The sequence below is a fragment of the Panthera pardus genome, unplaced genomic scaffold (assembly GCF_024362965.1).
Source record: "Panthera pardus isolate Hobbes unplaced genomic scaffold, ASM2436296v1 HiC_scaffold_6, whole genome shotgun sequence".
Lineage (NCBI taxonomy): Eukaryota > Metazoa > Chordata > Mammalia > Carnivora > Felidae > Panthera > Panthera pardus.
In genome coordinates this window covers 74,114,868-74,131,689 of record NW_026526991.1, presented here as the reverse complement: position 1 = coordinate 74,131,689, position 16,822 = coordinate 74,114,868, and the positions used below count along the sequence as shown (strand labels likewise).

At 38.4% G+C, this 16,822-nt stretch overlaps 1 protein-coding gene across 1 annotated transcript in view; it reads right to left on the bottom strand.

Annotated features, from left to right (window-relative positions):
* SLC2A13 (solute carrier family 2 member 13) overlaps positions 1 to 16,822 on the bottom strand; it is a 378,633-nt gene that overhangs the window by 83,982 nt on the left and 277,829 nt on the right. Inside the window, exon 7 of the mRNA XM_019452458.2 lies at positions 4,024 to 4,149. Within this exon, the coding sequence (XP_019308003.1) occupies positions 4,024 to 4,149 (126 nt within the window). The remainder of the gene's footprint in view (positions 1 to 4,023; positions 4,150 to 16,822) is intronic.

Below are 16,822 nucleotides of genomic sequence, written 5' to 3'. Positions count from 1 at the left end.
TTTATCATTAGTATACATTTCTAATATGTTTTAAAGTTAATTCTGCAAAGTACAGGAAATGACATAGATAAATTTCATGACATATTCATAATTTTAGACAAGCAAACTTTCAGTTTTTGTCTATTGAAAAAAGAATCATAAGGGTTAAAACTGTGAAGTATTACATCCAGAAATATTTAATCAATTAACTCACTAATGAAGCTTGGCTGATGAAAATTATACACTGGGTATTTTTAAAAGAAGCTCTTTTCAAGCTCTGATTTTAAGTAATAATTGCATTTCTTTTACATATTTATTTGTAATTACTATATTTAAAATGTGGTCTGGATTTTGAGTCAAATACTGTATAATTTAATTCTTCTTTGAAGTAATTCCCTAATAAAATGATTAATGACAACAGCATTATGATTAATAATGATACATTATACTTTACAGCTTTGAGGAGCTACAAGTACTTTACAGATTTCATTGCCTTCTTCAGTTCTATGAGGCAGACAGGAAAAGAGCATATTGTTCTTTTTATGGGAATTTAGAACATATAAGAAGTTAAAGCCATATCAAAGAATATTTACATATTTTCTGCATGCATAGATATATGTATTAGTTCATAAATGTGGGGAATATTTGTTCTATACAAATATTTCATTTATGTGCCTACCACAATGTAATCTGTCAAAAAGAGAAAGGTTTATAGCTTTCTAGACTGATTACATGCCAATGACTGCCAACTTTTATCATTACATTGCTTAATTTCACTAAACTCCAGGAAAGTACTCAAAGAAAACAGCAGTTCCATGAAAGACTTTAAAGTGATATTTATGTTGACTTCAAAATTCTCTTTTACTTAAGTTTCAGAGTTTGAAAATTACTGGTGCAGTTAAACAATGTGCAGTGGGAGAAATCGCCTTGGAATATGTAGGAACATTTGTCTCAAGAGACAAACTCCTACAGCTTAGGACAGAGTTGGGTCTGGAATCTGGATTTCCTGGAATCTAGACTTGAGTGCTTTCTACTCTAAGTTTGTGTAACATACAACTGCAGTGTTTCATGCCCTTCTTTCACCAGTATATACTGGAAAGTAATACTGTTATGAAAATCAGTTTAAAAGATTGTTTAAAAGACTAGTTTAAAAGAACTGCAGTCATTGAAGTCACTGATTATAAACATACTCATTCTGTAAGTTTAAAAAATAAGACTTGCCTCAGTTGGTTAAGCGTCTGACTCTGGCTCTGGTCTTGATCTCAGCGGTTTGTGAGTTCAAGCCCCACATTGGGCTCTGTGTTGTCAGTGCAGAGCCTGCTTGGGATTCCCCTCCCCTCCCCTGCCCCCCACCCCCTGTCTCCTTCTCTCTCTACCTCTCAGTCACTCACTCTCTCTCTCTCAAAACAAATACATAAAACTAAAAAAAAGAAAAAGTCTGTTAAAAAATAAAAATAAATACAAGTAAGAATTGTTCCTGGGTGCCTAGAAGGTTCAGTTGGTTGAGCATCCAACTCTTGATTTTGGTTTAGGTCATGATGTCACAGTTCGTGAGATCCAGCCCTGCATATGTTTCTGTGCTGACAGCACAGAGCTTGCTTGGAATTCTCTCTCTCCCTTTCTCTCTGCCCCTCCCTTGCTCATGCTCTCTCTCTTCTCAAAATAAATAAATAAATAAAATAAAAATAAATAAATCAACAACAACAACAAAAATAAGACCTATTCCTTTGCTGGGTAAAATCTTATTATTTTAGTGTACTCCCAATAGTTTATTTTTGCTTGTATCCCTTGCCTGAGGAGATATAGCCATAAGTAGTGCTAAGGCTCATATCAGATTACTGCCTATGTTTTCTTCTAGGAATTTTATGATTTTAGGTCTCACATTTAGGAGATGTCTAATACACTATAAGTTTATTTTTGTGTATGGTGTATGAAAGCGATCCAGTTTCATTCTTTTGCATACAGCTTTCAAGCTTTCCCAACACTATTTGTTGAAGAGACTCTATCCCCATTGTATATTCCTGCCTCCTTTGTCATAGATTAATTGACCGGAAAAACGTGGATTTATTTCCGGACTTTCTGTTCTGTTCCAATGATCTATCTGTGTATTTTTGTGCCAGGACCAGCTTTGTCGAAATCTGGGATTGTGATACCTCCAGCTATGTTCTTTTTTCTAAAGATTTCTTTGACTATTTGAAGTCTTTTTTATTCCATACAAATTTTAGGATTATTTCTTCCGGTTCTGTGAAAAATGCAATTGGTATTTTGATAGGGATTGCAATGAATCTACAGATTGCTTTCGGTAGTATAGACATTTTAATGATATTAATTCTTTCAATCCATGAGCATGGTATAACTTTCTATTTTGTCTATGTCATCTTTGATTTCTTTCACCATTGTCTCTCAGTTTTCGGAGTACGGGTCTTTCATCTGCTTGGTAAAATTTATTTTGAGGCTTTTGTTCTTTGGGGGCAACTGAATATAGAATTGTTTTCTTCTTTTTCTGCTGCTTTGTTATTAGGGTATAAAAATGCATATCAATTTTACATCCTACAACTTTACTGAATTCATTTTTCAGTTTTAATAGTTACTTGGTGGAATCTTTATAGTATCATATCATCTGCAAATAGTGGCAGTTTTCTTCCTTACCAAGTTGGATGCCTTTTCTTTTTCTCGTCTGATTACTTTAATTTGGATTTCTAGTACTGTGTTGAGTAAAAGTGGTGAACTGGACATTTTTGTCTTGTTCCTGAATTTAGAGGAGAAGCTTTCAGTTTTCCACCACTGAGTATGATGTCAGCTCTGGGTTTTTCATATATGGACTTTATTAGTTTGAGGTATGCTCCTTCTAAACCCACTTTGTGTAAAGTTTTTTTTTATCATGAACAAACACATTTTGTCAAATGCTTTTTCCGCATCTACTGAAATAATCATATGGTTTTTGTCCTTCCTCTTTTTAATGTGATATATCACAATGAATGGTTTATGAGTATTAAACCACACTTGCATCCCTGAGATAAAAGCTTTTGCATAGCAAAGGAAACCACCGACAAAACAAAAAGCCAACCTAGTGAATGGGAGCAGATATCTACAAGTGATATATATCTGATAAAGGGGTTAACATCCAAGATATATAAAGAATTTATAAAACTCAATACTCAAAAACCAATCTGATGTAAAAAAAAATGGGCACAATATCAAAACAGACATTTTTCCAGAGAAGACATACAGATGACCAAGAGACGCATGAAAAGATGCTCAACGTCAATAATCATCAGGGGAATGAAATCAAAACACAATGAGATAGCACCTCACACCTGTCAGATTGGCTAGAATCAAAAAGACAAGATCTAACAAGTGTTCACAAAGATGTGGAGAAAAGGGAACCTTCGTGCACTGTTGGTGGGAATGCAAATTGGCGCGGCCCACTATGAAAAACATGGAGTTTCCTCAAAAAATTAAAAATAGAACTACCATGTGATCCAGTTATTCCTCTATGAGGTATTTACCTGGAGAAAATAAAAACACAAATTTCAAAAGATATATGCGCCCCTATGTTTACTGCAGCACTATTTACAATAGTTTAGATATGAAAGCAACCCAAGTGTCCAACAATAGGTTAATGGATGAAGATGTGGCATATATACACAATGGCATATTACTCAAATATTAAAAAAAAATGAGATCTTGCATCTGTGACAACAAGAGTGGCCCTCGTGGGAATCAGACTAGGTGAAGTAAGTCAGATGAAGAAACACAAATACCATTTGATTTCATTTATATGTAGAATCTAAAAACCAAACAAATGAAAAAAACTAACAAAAATACAGACTCTTAAATACAGAGAACAAACTGGTGGTTGCCTGAGGGGAGTTTGGTTGGAGGGGATGAGTGAAATGTGAAAGGGATTAAAAGGTATAAACTTCCAGTTATAAAATATATAAGTCACAAAGATGAAATGTATAGCATAGGGAATATAGTAATAAAAAGGTTTCATTCTGAAAGCTCATTTCATGTTCTTATGGTATATAATAAATGACATACCTGCCCCATGCTGCCTCATTTGTAGATGCTTTATTAACTGGAACACAGGAAGAGTCAATGACAGTTGATCTGTTCATCTTGTAGCAAAAACCACAGTCTGGATCCAGCATACATTCATTACAGTAACTGTAAAATAAAATGAAAAAGCTTGAAATACTGTGAGAATTACCAAAATGTGACAAATAGCATGTTAGAGACAATTGGTATTCTTCTACATTTTTGACTGTACTTTGCAGGAAGCTTGGGGCCACGTGACTCGTCTTAGCCACGGCAAAGTGACGTGTGCTGAGGCTCGTGAGAGCTGGCAAGTCTCCTCCATCTGTCCCTCCCCTGGCTGCAGCAACTTTGGAAGCCACTTAGAGGTGGAGGAAGCTTGGATCTGAGACACTGGGTGTAAAAGAACTCCAACTGTCCCTCAGGAAATAAACTTTTGCTTTTCTAAGCCACTGAAATTTGTTGCCAAAGCATCATGGACTGGCCCAATTTGACCCAGCTGATTGGTTCCAAAATGTACCAAAGCATTTATTTCTCGTCTCTATTATGTACCATATCTTTTAAAAATGGAAAATATATTTCCCAATATATATACTGAAATAGAAAATAAAAAGAGTGAAAACAATATAAAGGAAAAAGTTAAAAAAACACCACACCAATAATGGTCCCTTGTTAATGTCTTGGTAGATGTCTGTACTTTTAACAAACCTACACTGAATATCAAGTGTGTGTTATGCTTAACTTAAAATAAGCTGGTATAGGAATAAAAGGCTAACTTTTCTCTAAGTTAATTACATCTACTGGTTGCATCACTGAGCCATAATCAATTAATCACTGCTCACCTAACAGCAGTATCCTAACTGCAGAAAATCCTAAAGAGGCAAAATCCTTTAGAGGGGAAGATTTTCCAACCCAAGTCTGCAAAGTACTTGTAAATGTGTTTTCTTGCTGTCAAACTCGTTTGCCAGACAATTCTGGAGTATGTCCTGCGTGGCAGGCACACACAGGCACTGGAGACACTCAGATGAATAAAACAAAGTCCCCACTCCTTGGTAAATAAAAGGCAAGGACAGGAACAGATAGACAAATAAATAATGGCAGTGTAATAGAAATTAGTGTGAATGACTCTAAGGACTGAATCCTGTTCATTTGTCTGTTAAGCACTGGAGATAATGTGAGAGGAGATATTTGAGGTAGATCATAAAAGAAATTTACTAGGCAAAGAAGTAGAGAGAAGAGCATTTAAGAGGACTGCTTATTTTACAATTAAAGATCAGTCAGTACAGACTTTTTTTACCGTGTATGAGTAATTATACTACTGGGTGCCAGGTAAGAACTACGGCAAGTTATTCAGAAAAGATGTGAATTCTCAAATTCAAAATACTTCTTTGACTAATTAAGCTAAATGGAAAAACAACAGCATTGTTTAAAAACAAGATTATCATTTCAGCCTCCTTCTGTAAACTTTTCAGTTTGCAAACAGCCATCCCTAATTTTAAATGAGATTTCAGACTCCTTCAGGCATAGCTTGGAAGTACTGAAGATTTGGTTCTAGGATACTGATGAAAAAGTTTGAAATATCTTGAGAATTACCAAAATGTAACAAATACAAAGGGAGCAAATGCTGCTGGAAAAATAGTGCCGACAGACCTGCTTAATGTGGGGTTGCCACAAAACTTCAATTTGTAAAAAACACAATATTCTGTGAAATTCAATAAAGCAAAAACTCATGAAAGTAAGCTAGGCCAGTACTAAAAGCAAGGAAAAAAAAGGCCTTTCAAAGCCCACTGAAAGGTCAACATAACTTTAGGAAGGTGATACAGCACTATAAATATAAAAGTGTCCACACTTGTGATAGACTAAACAGAACAACAGGTAGCATTCGAAGTACTCTGGGCTTCTGGCCTTCATAGCTAGAAGGCTGATTACGAAAGGATGGTAATTCCTACTAGTATTTGGTTGGTTGATTCCACCCAGGTAAAGTAGAATCTAACAACCCTGATTGTTCCAATGGCTTTAAATGATAGTTATTTGGGAAAGGTCAACTCATCCAATTGTAGAGAAATGACTCTACTTTATTTCTTTAAACATAATTCCTGTAACAGGCCAAAGAAAGTAATGATAAAGGTTAACAGTTACCAAAAACCTACTACATGTGCATGTCAGACATACAAGATGTTCATTCATGACACTTTACCTCCTCCATCTGACTCTCCGTTCAAGCTTCTGACCCTGACCACAACCTACTGTTCTTCCAGCTTGCTGATAAATGATTCTCGCTCTGCCATGGTGATTCATTCAGTACAAGTATTTTCCACTTATGTGCCAGCCACTATTCTGAGGGCTGAGGCACATTAGTAAACAAAACAGATTCCCTACCCTTGAGGAGCTGGTTTGCCTATGTGATCTCCAGTTAATTGACCCCTCTACTTGCTCCCTATTCATTAGCTTTTTACTTTTAGGTCCATCCTTCTCTAGCTTATTGACCATCCTAATTTTCCCTGCCCATTTATCTTTCCATCTCGCCTGACTAAGCAACATCCTAAATTTCCCTGCCCATATCTTTCTATCTCCGCTGACAAGGAAAAATCCTGGCCATATATGAGTGCGAACATTTGCCTTTTCTGTGCCTTCCCCAGTATACTCAAGTGCAGCTGAGGGCATCACACAACAGGGTAGATCAGTAGTTCCTCTCTAATACACTGCTGCCAGCCTCAAAAGGATCCTCAATGGCCTGACATTCTTAATAATTCCCTCTAGTCAATTCCATCCATACAAGGACTTTTTCAACCATACGACACAAGGAGTATTCTTCAAATCTCCAAAGCTCTATGCCTTTTTGTCACTTCATATCCAGCTTCACAAAGAAAACAGATGAAAATGGTAAAGATGGGAACTTTATACACTTACAGCAAACACAGAAACTATCCTACTTTCCCTCTGCTGCCATTACAGAGAAATTGTTTTTCCCCTCTATCTGGGCTTTATTTCTATTCCATCTCCTTAGCCCATTTCAGACCCTTTTGATTACTGTTCCTTTTTCTTACACGTCTACTGTCTTAAGATGGAAGATTAGCTTTTTGATTTGACAGCTTTCTTCTTTCTTAATGTAGGAAGTTATAGCTATGAATTTCATTCTGAACACTGCATCCCATATTTGGTATGTTTGGTCTTCATTTTCGTTCATTTCAAAGAATTTTCTAATGTCCCTTGTGACTTCTTTGACCCACCAGATTAAGAAGTATTATTTAATTTTCACATCTTGGTGAATTCCCCAAATTTCTTTCTGTTAGTGATTTCTAATTTCTTTTAAAATTGTTTTAATGTTTATTTTTGAGACAGACTGTAGGTAGGGAAGGGGTAGAGAGAGAGGGAGACACAAAATCTGAGGCCGGCTCCAGGCTCTGGGCTGTTAGCACAGAACCTGACATGGGGCTCAAACCCACGAACTGTGAGATCATGACCTGAGCCAAAGTTGCATGCTCAACTGACTGAGCCACTCATGCACCCCTCCAATTTCACTCCAATGCTAATGGAAAATATACTCAGATGATTTCATATTTTTAAAATTTATTGAGGCTTGTTTTCTGGCCTGGCATGTGATCTATCCTGGAGAATGTTCCTTGTGCACTTAAGGAGTGTATATTCTGTTGGTAGTGGAGTTTTCTCTAAATGTTCGATCTGGATGGTTTGTAGTCAATAAGCTAATCTTGAAGCACCTTAGCCCCCTGTTTTCTAACAGTATGCACTTCTACTTAACTCTGCCCACATACTGGAAATTGTCATAATCTAGAGGTCAGCAAACTACAGTCCTTGAGACAAATGAGACCACTACCACCACCTGTTTTTGCAAATAAAGTTTTACTAGAACACAGCCATGCCCATTTGTTTGCTTACTGTCTATGATGGCTCTCAAGCTTCAACAGCAGAGCCAAGAATCCATGTGGCCTGCAAAGCCACAAAACACCAACTCTCCTCTGACCCCAAACCTATCCCCCCCACACCCCCCACATCTCTTAGAAGATGGCCTTGCCTGGCTTGAAGTGAAAACTGAAGGGATGAGACAGGAACATTCTCAGCTTTAAATCCAGACATAACAAAGATCTCGACAGCCAGGTCTATCTTCACCTCTTTTCTTCCAGGCTCTGCAAAAGGTCATCCCTCCACCAGGGCTTTTCATCTCGATCTCTTCACCAGCATGAACACCCTGTTCCATTGGTTATTTTCTTCTCTTTCTACTTTCCAACCTCTTCTAGAATACACCACAGTTAATGTGCAGCCCTTCCCTTGTTGAGAAAAACTCGAGAAGCTGTCCTCTCTACTCTCCATACTTGTCCTCCATACTGGTTCATGTGGGTCAATCAGGGAAAAGAGGCCAAATATTAAACAGTATTCCATTTCCTTGCCACGACAGACAGTCATCTGGACTTAGAGACACTCAGGCTTCCAGAAGCAAGATAAAATTCCCTACCACTCCCTCATTCTTGACCTGCATTTTTTTCATCATATAGGCTATTTTATGGCAAAAAATTCTCCCAAATGTAACAATATTTCTATCTTTAACATGACATTTAGAAGGTGACACGAAACTTTAAATATCCTGAGGAATCTGCTAATTGAACTTTTAGAGAGCATGTATCATAACTGTGGCTCTAACAAATGGCATGAAAAGAGAATAACATCTATTTTTTAATTCACAATTTATTCTGTAAGGCTTTCTTGAACATGACCTGATGAATTTACGTCATGTTTTATACATATAAAAGCTGAGAACTTAAATATATTGGTGCTAGATCCATGCTCCTAAGAATACTCTAAACACAGATGAAAACATTTTTGTGTGAAAAGCAAACTGGCAAATTAGGCCCCACTTATCTTCTTTCACACTGTGGACTGGAGTGAGTCCTAAATTCTGGACTTCAAGTTTTCCATCTCAAGAGCATATGATCTCTAAGAAACTACCCAGCTGCAAGATTCTACATGAAAGAAAATGAAATACATATATGCTAACTCTTAATTCACACAAACTTTAACAGTTTAAAACAGATCACAATGCTGTGACATCTAACAAATATTTACTCTTGCATGCTGATTTCAAGGACAAGAATTATAAGTGTGCCCTACTTTAAGATGCTCTAGGGGCGCCTGGGTGGCTCGGTCAGTTAAGCGGCTGACTTCGGCTCAGGTCATCATCTGGCGGTCCGTGAGTTCGAGCCCCGCGTCAGGCTCTGTGCTGACTACTCAGAGCCTGGGGCCTGTTTCAGATTCTGTGTCTCCCTCTCTCTCTGCCCCTCCCCTGTTCATGCTCTGTCTGTCTCTGTCTCAAAAATAAATAAACGTTAAAAAAAAATTAAAAAAAAAGATGCTCTAGATTTACAAGAGAAATGAACTAAGAAGGTATTTGCAAAAGGACTGTGCTTTATAAAAGGAATTGCCAAATGAATTAAACAAAATGGGGATTCCTCCCTACTGATACACACTATTTTACAAATCAATATGTAGTACAGTTGATGAAGAGATGGCCCACTTCCGTGCACTGTGCACATCTCCATCATAGAACTCCAATGTTCTTTACCGACTGGTTTACAAATAGACTGTGAAGACTGTATCCCAAGGGAAAAAAGACCATGTTATTATCAACTCTTATCTGCTACACCCCATTGTAGGCTGGTTCCTCAATACATGTATATTGAATAAATCAGCATGACAACTCTATAAATCAAGGCATTACTGTAGGTTCATTAGCCTGTTCTGGCCATTTATGGAGAATAATTTGGGGAGGGGTGGGTGGAGTGAAGTGAATATCTGAGTCATGATGAGAATGAAATAAAAAGAAGGTAAACCTAATTGCTAGAGGATACCTTAAGCTGAGCTCGGCTTTTAAACTGCCAGAGGCTAAAGCTGACATTTGCAAACATTCAGGCCACAACCCAAATGAAATTGGTTAGTAAATTTGATAACTCACTTTCAGAAACACCAGCTAGAAGGGCTAATTTCCTTGAAGCCTAAAGAGCCACAGTAAGAGAGGGCCCTCTTTTATTTTATTTTTATTATTTTTTTAATATGAAATTTATTGTCAAATTGGTTTCCATACAACACCCAGTGCTCATCCCAACAGGTGCCGAGAGGGCCCTCTTTTAAATCACATCCTGCAAAATTTCTTAATAGGACATTATGATATTTGGAGACAATGTGTGGTAAATAAACGTGCCTAGAATTCATGCTATTGTTCTTGGCTGTGGATACTTTCACCTGGGGAAGTTATACGATGGCCAATGATGTTCTTCTTCTAGAAACTGCTAGGGGAACTGAATGCAGAGCATATTAGACATTCCAACAACACATGGGAAAATATATAATCTAGATAATAATTACAATTGGAACCAAACAGTTCATTACTTGATAGTTGAAGAGAAGAAAGATTTACGCTTGCAATCTCTGACGTTTTTAGAAAGGGAGAAAAATAAGTGTTCACTTATTTAGAACAAAACTTGTTCTGAAACTTTAAAATGTTTCCAATTAAAGTAAAAAAAAAAAAAGAGCAGGATAAAAGCTTAGTGTCTAAAGGAGAGAAAGGATGGCCTATTTTCATTTAATCAAGTGTTTACATGTTTCATATGGCGCCAGGGTCTCAACCAAAGGTGCCCTTTCCTCTCTCCTCAGCAAATCTTTAAAAAATTGATTTGGGTTAATTCAGAACATTTTTAGTTTCTACTCTGTGAAGTCAAGTGTGAACTCAGCCCTCTAGAGAATGGTCCATTTGTTTTTAAGTATGTGTCATTAAGCCCAATGAGATGGAGCATTAAGAACAGTGTTTGGTCTTAAAATGCCTCTCGCTGGCGTGGCCTAACTTTCAGACAATCGGCAATGGCAACTGCAGCTGTTACGGTAATCTGCTGGTACAGGCCCACTTCCACTCTCTGTGGGAAACTGTGTTCATTCGCTTGTTCCTCGTGCATGAATTTAACACCCTACTTTGTGCACTAATGCCACTATGTGCCCCATGACAACTACTCTAGACTTTCCCTACCATCCCCTTCTCACTGTTTACTGCCCTGCTGCTTTCAGCAGGTAACTTGGAACCAAATTGACCAGAGACTACCCTAACTGGGAGGTGAGGGGACAACAACCTGCCTTGCTTGTAGCCCTCTGCACGACTGGGTTTCCCCATGAACACTACAAAGAGAACTCTAGGACACCTGCCTTCTTTCTTGGCCACAGTGTGGATGTCAGGTGACCCCTCTGTCTTATTTGGACTGTGTAAGTAGGGAACTTGTGTGAATGTGAAAAAAAAAAAAGTGCTGGAGGACTTAAGTAAATGGTTGTAAATGAATTTAAAAAAGCTGGGGACCTACTGGCACTGACTTCATGAGGCAAGTCATGCCTCACCACTCCACTAAAGCTGCTCTCAGAGAGACTGCCAGTGGTCGTCTTGTTGTTAATTCTGGGTGCTTTTCTAGTATTAATTTATTGTTCTGTGGTAAAATTTACCAAAAATGTTTCCCTTTTTCCTGGCATTTCCTTATCCCTTGACACTACTCCCTTTATGTTTCCTCCTTTTCCCAGACTGGTGGTCCTTAGTCTTTTCTTTCTCCTCTTGGTCCTTTCTCCTTTGTATCTGTTCTTGGCAATGGTCCTTCATCACTCCACACTTTTGCGGGGAAGCATCACCCTATGTGACCTTTACTATCGCTGATATGCAAAGACTCTGTGACCTGTTTCTCCAGTTTGTAGCCAGACCCATACTTCCAAATGCCCAATTTTCTGCATGCTTCATAAGTACATCAAACTGAACACACCTAGAGTTTAATCTCTGGGTTTCCTGTCAAACCTAGTGTTCTTTTGTGTCTCACAATTAAAAACCTGAGTGTGATCCAGAACACCCACATTTAAGTAGCCACAAGTCCCTCAAGTCTGTCCTCCAAGTGTGTGCAGTTCCTACACCCTCCATCCTTACCACCTCTCATCTGAACTCTTCTGACAGTCTTCTAACACGTCCTCCTGCCCCCAGCCAAGTTCCACTCCATCTTCTCTACTGTCTGAAATCTCACCTAATCAGATCTCTCCCCTATTTAAATGCTGCAATAGCTTCCCACCGTCTGTACAATGAAGATCAAACTCCTTACTGTGGCACGTTCTACCCCTTCTGATCATGGCAACCTTTTCTTGCTATTTCTCCCCACGTGCCATGGGCCAGTCCACAAGAAATGCAGGGTCAGAGTAGGACATGCTCTTATGCTTTTCCCATATTATTGTCTCTGTCTAGACTGTTACTTTCCACCTTCATTTTCCTACACACAGGCATCAAGATTCACATTCGGCATCATCTCCTCTGTAAATCTTCTTGACTGTAGCAAAATCAGATCACTATGCTGTCAGAAGATAACAAAAGCCTACTATCGTTACTTCCCATCTCATTATATGTCTAAGGGTTTATAATGTGTTTTCCTTCCTCTACTGCACTGTGACCTACTCAAGGTAGAGATTTTTTTCTGGTACATCTTTTATTCCTAGTGATTTCCATGTTACCTGATACATAAGGGTTCAAGAAATACTTGCTGAATAAGTAAAGTGAAGAATGAGTGTCACTTATATTGACAGCAGATTTAGTAGTTCTCTCTGTAGTTCTATTAGAGAAGTTATACCTTATTCCCCATATCTTGAGCCACAAGGTCACAGGATTGAGCCTTGCATCAAGCTATGAATTGTTCCTTAGAATTCATGGCTTTATGATCAAATCCATACACAAATGGACTTTGGAACACAGTCATATTTCCAAATGTCTGGAACACAGTCTGATTTCTTATCTCTTCCCTTAGAAACTGAGCCTAAGAATATAATAGATTCCTGAGCTAGATGTAAAAAAATGATTCACAGCAGTAAGGCCTGCAGATTAAAAGCAGTCACAGGCTCTGGTTCTTCGATATACTATTAAATAGGGCAAATTCAGCCTATTTGTCAGAGTGGGTTTCATCCCTCGCTTCTTTCCTTCCTTTTTAACATTTACTGGTACTTCAGGCCCTACTTTCATGTGACTGTCTAATATTTTATGAATTTTTGGACTGGATTTCCCATCTTATCGCAGAAAAGTGCACAATAAACTCTCTATAGGGGTGGTAAAAAGAAGAGAGCTCTATTTGCCAAGACTGTCACCTTCAATAGGGCTAAGTATTTTCCTATTCTACTATAGGAACCTTTGGTCAACATAGTTGAAAACACAAATCTCAACTGTAGCTTTGCGAATATAAAATGACATGTATATGCATGTTTGTAAATGTACATGTATTAGATAAATGTGTGTAGTATATGAAAAACCATACAAAGACATTTATATACAACTTTTTCAGTAAATACATTGAGAATAAAAACACAGTTTTTTTATGTTTATTTTTTTTTTTTGAGAGAGAGAGAGAGCAAGTGGGGAGGGGCAGAGAGAAAGGGAGACACAGAATCTGAAGCAGGCTCCAGGCCCTAACCTCTCAGCACAGAGCCTGATGTGGGGCTTGAACCGCTAACTGCGAGATCATGACTTGAGCCGAAGTTGGACCCTCAACCAACTGAGCCACCCCGGTGCCCCCACAGTTTTATTTTGTATTTTATTTATCATCACCGCCATTTGAAAACTCTTTTAATATAAGCCTTATTTTATGTCTTTGTGATCATATTTGTATAAGCACTGATGGGTCCCTAAAAAGTTGTGTAATACACACTCCTACTGCAATATACATTTCACTAGTCACACTTACCTGATGGGAGCTGCTGATTTCTGCATTGTGCTCCTAACACTACCTGTTTTACTTATTAAGAACTTGCTGATATTTCAAGGCATATGGTGGGTAGAGGGCTCCTCATTAACCTTGCAATTTGGATCATAGTGACAACTACAAGAGCACTAAACTGAGGGATAATTTCTTTTATTTTATTTATTTATTTATTTTTTAATTTTTAAATTTTTTTAACGTTTATTTATTTTTGAGACAGAGAGAGACAGAGCATGAACGGGGGAGGGTCAGAGAGAGGGAGACACAGAATCTGAAACAGGCTCCAGGCTCCGAGCTGTCAGCACAGAGCCCGACGCGGGGCTCGAACTCACTGACCGCGAGATCATGACCTGAGCTGAAGTCGGCCGCTCAACCGACTGAGCCACCCAGGCGCCCCAGGGATAATTTCTTTTAATTAGCATTGTACTATTCCTATTTGTTATTAAAACATTTTTTTAGACAGAGAGCACATGATTCGGGGATAGGGAAAGAGGGAGAGAAAGAAGGAGGGAGGGAAGGGGTGGTAAAAGGAGGAAGGGAGGGAAGGGGGAGGGAAAGGAGAGAGGGAGGGGTGAGGGGGAGAGAGAGAAAGAGAGAGAGAGAGAGAAAGAGAGAGAGAAAGAGAGAAAGAGAGAGAAAGAGAGAGAGAGAGAGAGAGAGAGAGAGAGAGAGAGAGAGAATCTCAAGCAAGCCCTTTGTTCAGCACAGAGCCTGATGTAGGCTAAATCCCATGACCTTGGACTCATGACCTGAGCCCAAATCAGGAATTGGATGCTCAACAGACTGAGCCACCCAGGTGCCCAGCATTGTACTATTTTTAAATATAATAGTAAAATTCTTAATTCTGAGCATCTCAAAAATACCTTTCCAGCCATAGAAACCATGGTCATACATATTCTCTCTTCTGAAACTTTTTAGAATTAGAAAATGAAAATTTATTAAAAAAAAAATTTTTTAACGTTTATTTATTTTTGAGACAGAGAGACAGAGCATGAACGGGGGAGGGTCAGAGAGAGGGAGACACAGAATCTGAAGCAGGCTCCAGGCTCTGAGCTGTCAGCACAGAGACCGACGTGGGGCTCGAACTCACAAACCACGAGATCATGACCTGAGCCGAAGTCAACCGCTCAACCGACTGAGCCACCCAGGCGCCCCAGAAAAATGAAAATTTAAAAGCAAGTAAAGGCATCCCTTTTGGAAAATATAACATTCCTTGATTTCTCTTTTTGCTATTTCATTATTGGTGTATAGAAATGCAACAGATTTCTGTACATTGATTTTATATCCTGTACTCAAACAATCTACACATTTATTTATTTTAAATGTTTATTTATTTTTGAGAGAGAGAGAGAGACAGAATTCGAGTGGTTAGGGGCAGAGATAGAGGGAGACACAGAATCTGAAGCAGGCTCCAGGCTCTGAGCTGTAAGCACAGAGCCCATGTGAGATCATGACCTGAGCTTAAGTCGGACGCTTAACTGACTGAGCCACCCAAGTGCCCCACAATATACACATTTAATGCAATCCCTATCAAAATACCACCAGCATTTCACAGAGCTAGAACAATTTTAAAATTTGTATGGAACCCCAAAAAACCCTGAATAACCAAAGTAATCTTTAAAAAGAAAAGCAAAGCTGGAGGCATCACAATCCTGGACGTCAAGCTATATTACAAAGCTGTAGTCATCAAGACAGTATGCTACTAACACAAAAAATAGACATGTAGATCAACATAACAGGGGAAACACAGAAATGGACCCACAACACTATGGTCAACTAATCTTTGACAATGCAAGAAAGAATATCCAATGGAAAAAAGTCTCTTCAACAAAAGTGTTGGGAAGACTGGATAGCAATGTGCAGAAGAATGAAACTGGACCCTTTCTTACACCATACACACAAATAAGTACAAAATGGATAAAAGACCTAAACTGAGACAGGAAACCATAAAAATCCTGGAACAGAACACAGGCAGCAACCTCTTTAACACTGGCTATAGCAACTTCTTACCAGACATGTTTCTGCAGGCAAGGGAAATAAAAGTAAAAATGAACTACTGGGAGGTCATTAAGATAAAAGCTTCTGCACAGTGAAGGAACAGTCAACAAAACTAAAAGGCAACCTTCAGAATGGGAAGAGATATCTGCAAATGACGTATGTGATAAAGGATTAGCATCCAAAAGCTAGAAAGAACATATCAAACTTATCACCCAAAAAACAAATAATCCAGTGAAGAAATGGGCACAAGACAGAAATAGGCATTTTTCTAAAGAAATTCAGATGGCTAACAGACACATGAAAAGATGTTCAACATCACTCATCATCAGGGAAATACAAATCAAAACTACAATGAGATATCACCTCACACCTGTCAGAATGGATAAAATTAACAACAGAAGAAACAACAGATGTTGGTGAGGATGAGGAGAAAGGGGAACCCTCTTACACTGTTGGTAGGAATGCAAACTGGTGCAGCTGCTCTGGACAACAGTATGGAGGTCCCTCAAAAAGTTAAAAACTACCGTATGACCCAGCAATTGTACAACTAGGTATTTATCCAATGAATATAAAACTACTGATTCAAAAGGTCACATGCACCCTGATGTTTATAACTGCATTATCAACAGCAGACAAATTATGGAAAGAGCCCAAATGTCTACCAACTGATGAATGGATAAAGAAGATGTGGTGTGTGTGTGTGCGTGTCTGTGTGTACATGTACATGTATGTACATATATGTACTAACACATATATGTATATACATGCACACACACACAATGGAATATTACTCAGCCATCACAAAGAATGAAATCTTACCATTTGCAACAACATGGAGCTAGAGTGTATTATGTTAAGTGCAATGAGTCAGAGGATTCTGACCATAGGATTTCACTCAAATGAGGAACTTAATACAACAGATGAACATAGGGGAAAGAAAAAAAAAAGGAGGAGGTAAACTATAAAAAACGCTCTTAACTATAGAGAACTAAGGATTGCTGGAGGGGAGTGGGTGGGGGGATGGGCTAAATGGGTGATGGGTATTA